The 11,881-nt window shown below is 30.2% G+C and overlaps 2 protein-coding genes across 2 annotated transcripts; both read left to right on the plus strand.

Annotated features, from left to right (window-relative positions):
- The first annotated feature begins 6,944 nt into the window (after positions 1-6,944).
- On the plus strand, positions 6,945-8,758 carry LOC112505792. The gene is made up of 2 exons (XM_025109790.1): positions 6,945-7,058; positions 8,063-8,758. Exons 1-2 carry the CDS (start codon positions 6,981-6,983, stop codon positions 8,558-8,560), a joined length of 576 nt encoding a protein of 191 aa, XP_024965558.1. The 5' UTR covers positions 6,945-6,980; the 3' UTR covers positions 8,561-8,758.
- Positions 8,759-9,708: 950 nt separating this feature from the next.
- Positions 9,709-10,182, plus strand: LOC112506273. The gene has a single exon (XM_025110286.1). It carries the CDS (start codon positions 9,709-9,711, stop codon positions 10,180-10,182), a length of 474 nt encoding a protein of 157 aa, XP_024966054.1.
- Positions 10,183-11,881: the final 1,699 nt, after the last annotated feature.

Here is an 11,881-nt window from a genome sequence, read left to right on the forward strand (position 1 = left end):
GGGGGGGGGGGGGGAAGTCAAAGCCAATTGACCCGTAAAAAGTTTGTGTCAATTTAAGGAATATAATACATTTTCCAAATGAAATCAATATTGAACTTTTGAAAAAGATTTAAACTTGTGCTTTCTTACGAGAGGCAAATTTTTGAGAGGCACAAATAACCAACTCACCCGATTGAAATCCTTGTCGTAAGTTTAAATTTACGAACTTTTAAGACCATCGTTATAATTAAACGGGTGTATTTTCACAATGTTTTATTTTTTCCCTTACAATAATCGAGCGAATAGATGTATCGGACAAGCCTCACTCCTTACTAGATCCCCTTGGATGGAAATATCCACTCTCAAGTGTCACCATCACTTGATGCTGACTGTTCTTATGGGGCGATATATCAAAGCCCTTTCAATTCCCCCATTTTAATTAATTTGTTTATCGCCTAGTGTATTTTATCCATCCTCTACAATGGAGTTATTAAAAGTTGAGTTAATATTTGGTCTTTATTGATTTAAGGCTATGCCATTCCAAGGTGATGCTAAATGATGGATCTTATCCACGTCCATGAATGATAAATCATAGATTGAACCATCGTCTCGTAACCGAAATCTTATCTCATCGGTGGATTTAAAAAACCTCGCGAATTAACTTGGTTTACAGGTGTAGTTCTGGGTGTTTATTTTTTTCTTCAATGGATAAATCTGATTAATAAAGAATCTGTATCGATGTTCTATTACACAACTTTTTTCTAAAATAACCTGTAGACTTTACATATTGGAATCATCGATTACTTTTCTTTAAACCATTTTGTCAAACTAGCAAACAGGATTATATGGAACATTTTTTAAATGAATCATACAAGTCCTAAATTTTTTGAATAGTCCATTCCTTTAGTTGAGGCACCATGCATTTGCATGATTCTAATTAAAAAAATTCTAAAATGGATTGAATTTAGTCTGTCTAATTTATTGTCATGGCAAAATCTTCAAGTTTATTTGGAGTGTGTAAACAAAAGAGGATCTAGCCCTTAAGAACTGGGGCCTTTCCTCCCGTCAAAGACCAAAAACATTTCTTGACTAGCTTAAATTTTCTATTTTTATCCTTGTCTTACATTGTTTTCCCTTAGTCCCATATGGCCATATGCTTGCCTCCTCCAAGTCCCATCCAACATGCCCCCATCCCATCAATTTTTTGGATCCGTCACTGCGTGTAATTGTTTTGCTTTGGGATTCAAGAAAAGTAGAAAACAGTATAACTTGTTAGCTATTTTATTTTCTTCATTTTCTTTTTCAAATTGTCACCCATCTTAAACATTTTGAAAAGTAGAATATAGTAATAATAGTAACATGCATAATTTTCAATATTGTTGATATTACTTTTCGAGCACAAATGAACATGGGTGTGTTACTTGGTATAATATATAGAGACTGCTCAAATGCTAACCAAGATTATCATGTTAACTTTGTTAACCGATCTTGGCCATTAATTTGAATAATAAACGGTTGTGATTTAATGATATTTAAAAATTAATTATAATATTTTCAATTAACATATGTGAACAAAATATCAAAAGGTATTTAGGTAAAAAGTAACTATCTTTAATATACGAATTGTCAGACATATGAACAACTTGTGTACATCTTCAAACCACATTAAACAAAAAAGATTAGACATATGAACAACATGTGAACCGTATGAACATCTTYTGTATATTCAGGAGCCAACTCTGTTGTATGTACATGAACACCTACGAAGCTTCTGTTCACATGAATCACATATATTGTTCATATTCATGTGATGTAATTGTACATATGTATCGATATGAACATCTATTGCCTTTGATATGTGTTCATTTAAACGAATTCAAATGTCATACTAATCACTTACCAATAGGAACGCTTTGATCATTTTCTTCATTATCGGAATTCGAATTGCGAATGTAGTCGTAGATGATTTTGTCATTTCCATTGTTGTCAATCTGTTTTACAATAGGATTATCCATATTACTCGGACGATACGGAAATCTTTTACACTTACGAAAACAATATCATTATATGTAGAACATCATTTGTAAACTATGATCATGAACACGTATGAAAATAAAATTCAATATTACATCATGATCAATTAGTGAGATCTTTAAGATTTGTAACTCCCAATTAATTATTAGGGAGTTACATAAATGTGAAATTACCTAATTACCCTTGTATTTAATATATGAGTTACATTTGAACATAAATAAAAGATGAAATATGATTGGTTAAGCTTGGTTAGTATAATTAACAAAAATTTCTTGGTTAGTATTTGAACCAAGCTATATATATCTATCTATATAGAGGTTAGTTCAAATACTAACCAGGATTTTTGTATTAACTTTGTTAACCAAGCTCAACCAATCATATTTCATCTTTTCTTTAGGTTCACATATAACTCATATATTAATTACAAGGGTAATTAAGTAATTTGTCATTTATGTAACTCCCAAATCATTAATTGGGAGTTACAAATCTAAAAATCTCAATAATTGATGATTATGTAATATTGATATTTTTTTTATATGTGTTCATGTTTTGTAATTTCGATTTATTCTATCCATAATGATATTGATTTTGTAATTGTTAAAGAATATCCGATTGTAAAGATTTCGATATCGTCCGAATAATATGGATAAACCTATTGGAAAACAGATCGACAAAAATGAGAATGAAAAGGTTAAAATCGTCTACGACTACAATCGAAATTCAAATTCATATGTATTTGTTAAAGAAGTGTTCACAAGTGTTCATATTGTGTTCATATGTACACTAGCTGCATATCTCAACATTAGCTTGCTCTTGAATGTGTTCATAATAAATGAACTATTGTTCATAAACTGTTCATATTGTGTTTATATGTACACTAGCTGCATATCTTAACATTGACTTGCTTCTAATTGTGTTCATATTGAAGGAACTATTGTTCACAAACTGATCATATTGTGTTCATACTTGTTTTTTTTTATTTATTTACTTTCATGTAACAACTATTTTTATTATATTCATATTGTGTTAATAAATGCTATACAATCCAAGTTCATATATATATATGTCAATTTTTGTTCGTATTTGACACAATGGTTCACACACACACACACACACACACATATATATATATATATATATGTGTGTGTGTGTGTATGTATGTGTTCATATGGTTCTTACATTAACAAAAAAAAATTAATAAAAATAATGAGATTTTTTTATTTTGTAACTCCCAATTAATGATATGGGAGTTACATAAAAAAGAAAATTAACTAAATACATTTTTCCCCTTTGTTCACATATGTTCTTTGAAATTATAAATTTAAAAATTTAATTTTTTATCATGATTAATCACAACCTTTTATTGTAATAATCGATGACCAAGATTGGTTAACAAAGTTAACACAAAAATCGTGGTTAGTATTTGAACCAAGCTATATATATATATATATATATATATATATATATATATATATATATCATGTTAGTAGGATTTGTTCTTTGGTGAAATGCCAACTTATGATATCATGAAACCTTTTTATGTAGCCATGCTGAATCACCAATTTGGTTCATTCAGCTTGATTTATCAAAAACTTTCTCAGTCCCTGATGTGGGCCATAATCTTGCAAAGCTTAGTCGTGAGAAATTTTGTAATGGAATGTCATCACTTACACATGATGATGTGTTTGTTAAATGGGAGATTGAATATAAACATAATAAGTTTTAGCTTTTAATTCTATATTATGCATTAAAATGAAGAGTTATAAATTTGTTGATGAAGCTAGTAAGATAAGACCTGATAATCCCAAAGAATCTAACTCGTGACAAATCTGCTATTAACTGAAAGAATGAAAGAATAAGATACTCTTTCAAGTCTGAAATACTTATATTCGATAGTGACACCAATTTTGACTAAGAAACTATTACTCAAAAGTTTTTTCAAAACTGGTGAGTTGCAATATTTGACAAGGATAACCTTTTATAGCCACCATTGCATTAAATGTTGTCTACCAATTAACTTTAACACGTGTCATGATCTGATTTGTTGATCCATGCATGCTTCTATTCTTCATTTCAATCCGTGAAGTTGATGTAGACACTTGTTAATTATCCGTCATCCTGCATGCAGAATGAACAGTAAAGAAAATATGATACTATTAAATAGTATTTTAGAACTTATTTTGACTGACATGCTAAGTATGTTACCATACTAGGATAGGTGTTGGTAGAGTTGGTGAACCAAACTTGTTGGACAAGTTTGCACTCCAAAATCCGGCTTTTCAGTAGTAGTATTTGTAAGACCATTATCTGATTTCTATCTTGTATTGATTTTCATTCGGCTAGATGACAAACCAATCCGCTTTGATGACGATCTTGACCTCACTTTAACTAGTCTATGATTTTGTTGAAGGTTTTTTGTTATTAGATTAATACAAACTAGTTGTGTACCCGTGCAATGCGGCAGGAGCCATGAATTTTAACGATTTTGAAGTTCCACTGGTTTTATAAGATAAGCTTTAACGATGATATAGGTTACACCTGGTCTTTACATATTAATACAATTTGAATAAATAAGAGTTATGGTTCCAATTACAGACTATCGATTAAAAAAATTGTATGACAGTTTAAAATCCAATATATTTAAAATCCAACATATTTAAACGACTCCACAAATATGTTCGATTTACACCAAGAGCAAAGAATCAAGAAACCTGAGTTTTAAGATAAACACTCAAAACCAATAAAGAAAACTACAAATTTGACAAATCATAAGCCATGAAAAGACCAAAAAAATGGGTTTTAGAATGAAATTTCAACTGCTTACCCTCTTTCTTGTCCAGAAACTCAGATTAAAGTTGAATTAATACATGTATATATGTATTTCAAAAAAACACAAGAACATATTAATTCAGAACATATTATACAATGCAATTTGGACAGCCTAACCCCAAAATATATAGTATATATATAAATAAATAACTATAAAAGTATAAATCGTAAATATTAAAAATATTTTTTCACATTATATATAATATATAATAATATAATTAAGTCAAAAACTATCTAATATTGGACTCATTTTCGAATGTATTAACGAGACGATTATAATAGTGTAACTTGTTAAAATAAAAATGTATTTTTTAAACATGTTTTAATTGATATACGATTATGTATGTTAATTTGATAAAGGTTTAAAATGAAACATTTAAAAGTAAAGGACATAAAGTAAATTACTTAACTAATTATAGGGGTATAAAATGTAAATTTAAAATTATAATTTAAAAAAATCGGTTGTGAGATGTTGAGTGTATGTGAGGAGAGGAGAGGGTGAAAAAGTGAGTATAAATGGTATCTTGGTCATTTAATATTTTAAGACTTTACTAAATTTGCTTAATAAGATAGTATAGATAGTTACAATACTTTTATAATGAAAAATCTTATCTTTTCTATTCTCAAAATTGAAGTATAGATCAGATTCCAGCGATAAACTAATTACAAAGTTGGAACATCGAATGCTAAAATAACTTAAAATAATTTTGTGGGTTCTTGAGAATCAAGATTGATTGACCATGTATCAATCGGATTGATCGGTATGGACGGAGAATAGTCAAAATATGAGATTTAATGTCACGTATTATTTAAGTTATAGACCCCATGGTGTCTAAGATCTAGAACCTTGAGCCAATCAATTCTATTTTTGTGCACGGTTCGGATGTTAATACACTTGTATCAGATCTGATAAATGTTGTATATCGGATATGAACATTACAAGACAAATATTAAGAATTTTTCTTCTAAGTATTGAATCGGATGCTAATTTTGTATTATTTACAAATTTGATGGTTGCAATCGATGCTATCTTTTGATTAAAAGCCAACTTGTAATATGCTTCTATAGTTGCTAGAGAATTATAATCTGTTGGGCAATAACCATGTTCCTTGAGCTCCTGTTGCAATATTTTCTAGAGCTTCATCTTCCTATTTTTTTTTACCTTTTATTCTTCGTCCAACGAGGATCATTACATACAAACGGTGAAAACAACAAAATCAAGAGGGTGCTTAAATCTCATACCTTTATGCACTCTAGTTGATCATGTAGGATAGAAATCCACTAGCTTTTCGTTAGTTTCTGACCTATGATACAAGTGACCAATGTAGATCCTCTCTATGGATCGACGATAAAGATGTAAATGATACGAGTCGAGCTTTAGTATCACTATCGACTCGAACTCAAAACCCAATTTCCAAATTCGAATTCGACTCGAATACTCACGAGTTGTAAAAATCAAAACTCGACTTGAACTCAGTAACTATTTCTCAAACTCGAATCAAGCTCACTCATTGAAATTTATGAAATTTTAGGGTCTTTTTCTTATAAATTTTAAAACTTAAAGGTGTTATTTTAGTTTTTATAAAACTAAAGGGATCAACTTAAAACTTCATCATAAAAAAAATAAAGTTTGAAATTTCATTCACCTCTCTCTTTTTTATAACATCTTTTTTCCCTTCCTCTACCATCTCTCTTACAATGTGAGACAATTTCACTAACTCATCTTATTGTTTTTCTTTGTGTTTTTTTAATTGTGATTTTAATAAAAAAATAATTGATTAATTTTTATAGTTAAAAATGCATAATTTTGTTTAAATATCTAAAAGTATAAGACATTTTTATTATTTATATTTTACAAATTTAATTATAAAAACATATTATATTTTAAAACTAATTATATATAAAAATAATCTAATATTTCACGAGCTTTTCGAGTCGAGTATTAGGTAGCTTGACTCGACTCGTTAATATGTCGAGTCGAGCTCGAGTCAAGCCTATTCGAGTCGAGTGTTGACCGAGCTTTAATCGAATCGATCTCGAGTAACTCACGAGTTGTCTCGTATTATTTACATACCACACCAAAAGCAAGGTCTTTGAACATAAAGGTGGTGTCCAATTGATTTGGAAGCACATCTTCTATGATCTTCACAAATTATTATCTCTCTAAAGGTCGATTTCTAGTTGTTCGATTCTTCACTCTAGGTTCTTCACTCCAGGTTCGATTTCTAGTTCTTCACTCCACGTTCTTCACTCCACGTTCTTCACTCCAGGTTCGATTTCTAGTTGTTCGATTCTTCCTATTTGATTTTTTCTGTTCGATTGTTTTTCGATTTCTAGTTGTTCGATTCTTGCTCTTTGATTTTTGTTGTTCGATTGCTAGTTGTTAGCTTCTTGTTGTTGGATTGTTGTTCGATTCTTGTTGTTTGCTTTTTCCTAGTTCGATGGTTATTCAGATGGTGTTTGATTATTTGCTCAAATTCAAGTCTGTTGTTTGAATTTTTTTCTAGTTTGATTGTTGTTTGATTTCTCGCTGTTTGATTATTCAATCGATTTTTTGTTGTTTGAATATTTCACAGATTCTTCAAAATCGAATGTTATCATGTCTTTTCCTTGTTTTATACTTGTTAGATCTTGTTTGATTACTTGTTGTTTGATCTTACTTGATGTTTGATTTCTTTTGTTGGTTTGTTTGTTTGTTTGTTTGTTTGTTTGTTATAGAATGTTACCATGTCTTTTCCTTGTTTAATAGCTCGAATGTTCGTTATAGACTACTTCATCTTGTCTTTGCTTTAGGTATGGAACAAACATGTGAAACATAACAACAAAAAAGGGTTAGAATTAGTTGGAAGGATCCCAATATTGTGAAAACTTTCTTAGAAAGTTGTATTCCAAAAGTTGGGTTGAATGGAAATGAGGGTGCTAGCTTGAAGACACTTTCGTGGAAGAAAGTTGTCGATACTTTGAAAAACACACAACCTTGTTGTTGTCGATTGAAAGCAAATGCGGAACCATTTTGATTACTTTAAAGGAAAATATGGAGTGCTTGGCTAAATTTAAAAAAAATAAACCGAAAATGTTTATGATTCTTCAACAAAGACTTTTAACTTGACTCTCTAGGAATAGGATTTGGAAATGGAGGTCGTTTTCTAATTTTAGATTTTGTTGTATTTCGATTCTTTTTTATTTTGTTTGTATATTTATATATGTTTCTTTAACACAGATCAATAGGCATGTTGAATCCTTGAGGACTACAAGTCTTCCATATCCCGACTTGTGTGCACGACTATTTGAGGGTGGTATGTCCATGGGTATTGGAGTCCATGGACCGTCATTAAAATACCCTTTGCCAACCACCGAGCCTTTTGTGGTCACTGAGGAAGAGACTAATGTATCAAGTGATCAAGTTCCCTGTCTTCAACACCTTGTTCATCCCGTGCTCCGGTTGAAAAACAAAAGGGTAAAAAAACTTCAAAGCACGTTGGAGCTTGACGAAAAGTTTATAAAGTTTTTAGATTCAATGGCGTCGAAATATGGGAACCCCGAGCTAGTTAGTTATGACACATGCTTAAAAATATTGAACGATCTTGGGTGGAAAAAAGATGATCCCTTGTACCATATTTTCTTTTCACTTCTCACGGACAACCGTAATAAAAAACCTTGGATGACAATACCGTCCGAAATTGCCAAAGAATGGGTGAGAACAGTTGGGGAGAAATAAGTATATCAATAAAGATTGGTGACACGCTTTTAAAATGTTTTTGGTGTTTAATGACTTGTGAAGTAGACTTTTGTGTTAGTAACTTGTGATGTTTTTGGATAACAATTTGGTGCCACATTTTTTTTGAACATATGATGTTTTTGTGACAATTTATGATATGTATGTGGCTTTGGATTTATGATAAACATTGGTTGTGGATTTATGATATACATGTTTGTTTTATGCATTGGTTTTGGATTTATAATGTTTTCTTTTTGGATTTACGATATGCCTTTTTATTTGAATAAATATGTTGACTTTGAGAAAGAAATGATCATCGTAGTCCTAATATATATATATATATGTAAGACGACGGAGAAATGTTTCAGAAAGAATAGAAAGAATGCCCGATAATACTTCAGCACTGAGTGAAATGCGTACACCCAAGAGCTATTAGGCGGACTTAGTATGCAATGTCAAGAGTTGATGCGCCTCTCACGTGAAGCATATACACTGTTATGCAATCATTTTAGACAAAGAAATTGGGTAAAAGACAGTAGACATGTTAATGTCGAAGATAAATGAAAATGTTTTTTACGATGATCGGCCATAACGAGCGTTACAGAGTGATTAAAAGTAGATTCAACGCTCTATAAGAACTGTTCATGTTTGTTTCCATAAAGTTTTATTGAGTATGATGGAATTCACAAGAGAAATAGTGGTGCCAACAACTTCTGATACAACTTTAAATATGTCGAGTCATCATAGACGTTTGAGAGGAATATTTCCGGTAAGATTTATTATTGACATTTTAAAGTTTATATATATATATATATATATATATATATATATATATATAATCTATTTCTGTTAATGAAGGATACAATAGGTGTGGTAGATGGTACCCTTATACATGCAATTGTGTCAGGTAGTCATCAAACTGCTTACAGGGGAAAAGGAGGCGGTCGATGCTATCAAAATATTCCAGGAACTTGTGATTTCAACATGATATTCACTTTTGTTTGGGCAGGATGAGAAGGTATAGCGCATGATTCTAGAATACTTAGGGAAGTTGCTTTTAACCCAATATATGGTTTTCCCTTTCCACCACAAGGTATATACCATTCTCAATTTGTATTTTGCTCTTTTATTTATATATTATACGATTTATGTGGGGTGGTCTTTCAGATAAATATTATCTTTGTGATGTTGTGTACGCCAATGCTCGTGAATTTTTGGCTCCATATCATAAATATTGGTTAGCAGATTTTCGATGTCGACGTGCTTTGACTAAAGAGGAAAGGTTTAATCATGCGCATGCACAACTCAAGAAAGTTATTGAATGTGCTTATGGTGTCTTGAAAGTGAAATTTTCGATCTTAAAGCAGATGACTCCCTTTCCGTTTACAACACAAAGGAATATGGTAATTGCTTGCTTTGCGATACATAATATTATCAGAAAATATAATATTCAAGACCAGTTGTTTATGGAGTTTAATGAGGATGCTATATTTAACAGCGAAGAAGAAGTCGAAGGAAATGGAGAAGAAGAATTGGATATTTTCCAATGGGGTGCTAATAGCACTCAATATATGGCTACTTTGTATGATGAAATTGCAAATAGTTTGGTCAATAATGTTTAAATTTCAAGTATTGATGTTCGAACCTGGCTACTTTGTGTTTGAACTTGGATTATTAAGTATTTTATAAATTTACGTTTTGATTTTTGGATGATATCAATGAATTTATGTTTTGATGTTTAATAATTTTTTTTTGGTTTCAGACATATCATTTGGCTTAAAAACGAACAACAATTTATTAAACAACTTGTAGTTCATACTCACGGTAAATTGGTCATTTTTGTTATCCAGACTATAATTCAGATAGAAAAAATTATATAAAAATTTATACAGACAGACAAATTTATGCAGACAAATAAATTTATCCATACAAAACTTAATAAAAAATTTGATAAACAACCCCTAAATGTAGTTTCACAAAAGTTCGAAAATTACTTACAACAACTATTTGCTACCCCCTTATTTCACCGAACCCATATCCACTTTTCCTTTCACATTCCCTCCATTACACCCTGCTACCCCCGAAATTATTCACCAAAAATCTTTCAAGTTTCCAAATTGTTTGAAGATATCTTCAAGATTTATAATGCTCATCCTTCGACATAATGGTTATTCTTAACATTTATACCGATTACAGAAGACTCTTGTTCATTAAAAATTGTGTATGGTATGTTGTATGATGTATTTTTGTAATTTATATATGATTTTGACAAATTTGTTCAACATTTTGAAAGATATTTTCTTCACTTTAACGTATGGTATCTTTCTTTATCCATGTTAGTTATAATCTGAGATTTAAAAACAATATAAATTACCAAGTAATGTTATTCCAATTTTAAGTATCATTTTTTGTTTCGAATTTTCTTGCGTTTGTGTTCGTGTTCGTGTTCGTGTTCATTGTATCTAGTAAATCATTTAGTGCAATTATTTCTTCCTGAGCTACATTAATTTTTAAATTTATACATACTTACATAGCACTTTATTTTTGTATACCATATATATTTTTAAATTGGGGAATTTTGTTCTAAAAAATGAAATGTATCGTTTGTTGAGTTCGATGATTTATATATGAACATTGTTTTGGATTATTTATAAAAATGTTTATATATTCAAATATGGAACTGAAAAAATATAAAAATATAATGACCACTTATTTATTGTGTCCATTTTAGAGGTTGGAAAAGCATTTATTTTTATATGTGAAGGTATGTATTGCACAATTGTCAAGTATTTGTACGCTTTAAACTAAAATTTAATCAAGTATTTATGCATAAACGTGTTGTAAATTTTGAGAACTTGTATTTGGACGCATGAAACTTGTATAGATATGTAAGAAGTGGGAGTGACTAGAAGTGTGCATTGAAATGGGTTTAAGACCAACAAATTCTAAACGTTAAAAGTCTAAGCCGAACAAAAGTAAGAGGCTTTCTTGAGAATTTAAAATCAAAATAGATATGATATCGTGATCATTTAGTTTATATATTAATATTCATGTTTATTTGTGTTAATTAAGCTTTGTTTATATGATTTGATCAGCTACAAACACTATAAATTATACAAACTTAAAAAATATTGTTAACCCCCACCGACTATTTAGTGATCTTTATTAAGTTCGTGTATATATAAGATGTGTTTGCATTTTTATTGAATGAAAAGGACACATCTACATCGTGTGGGATCTGTATTTAATAATATGAATAGATCGTCACACATTCGAGGGTAACTTTCTGCTTTTTACTAGTTTAAATTATTTTTTACTTCT

This window comes from Cynara cardunculus, assembly GCF_001531365.2.
Source record: "Cynara cardunculus var. scolymus isolate 2C chromosome LG 2, CcrdV1, whole genome shotgun sequence".
NCBI classification, from domain to species: Eukaryota; Viridiplantae; Streptophyta; class Magnoliopsida; order Asterales; family Asteraceae; genus Cynara; species Cynara cardunculus.

Bases quoted from the DNA above. Each gene is read 5' to 3' on its own strand.
- LOC112506273 (XM_025110286.1), top strand. From the start codon at position 9,709: ATGTGGGGTGGTCTTTCAGATAAATATTATCTTTGTGATGTTGTGTAC.
- LOC112505792 (XM_025109790.1), top strand. From the start codon at position 6,981: ATGATCTTCACAAATTATTATCTCTCTAAAGGTCGATTTCTAGTTGTT. The intron at 7,059-8,062 runs GTTCGATTTCTA...TCTTTAACACAG, and splicing joins CTCTAGGTTCTTCACTCCAG to ATCAATAGGCATGTTGAATC.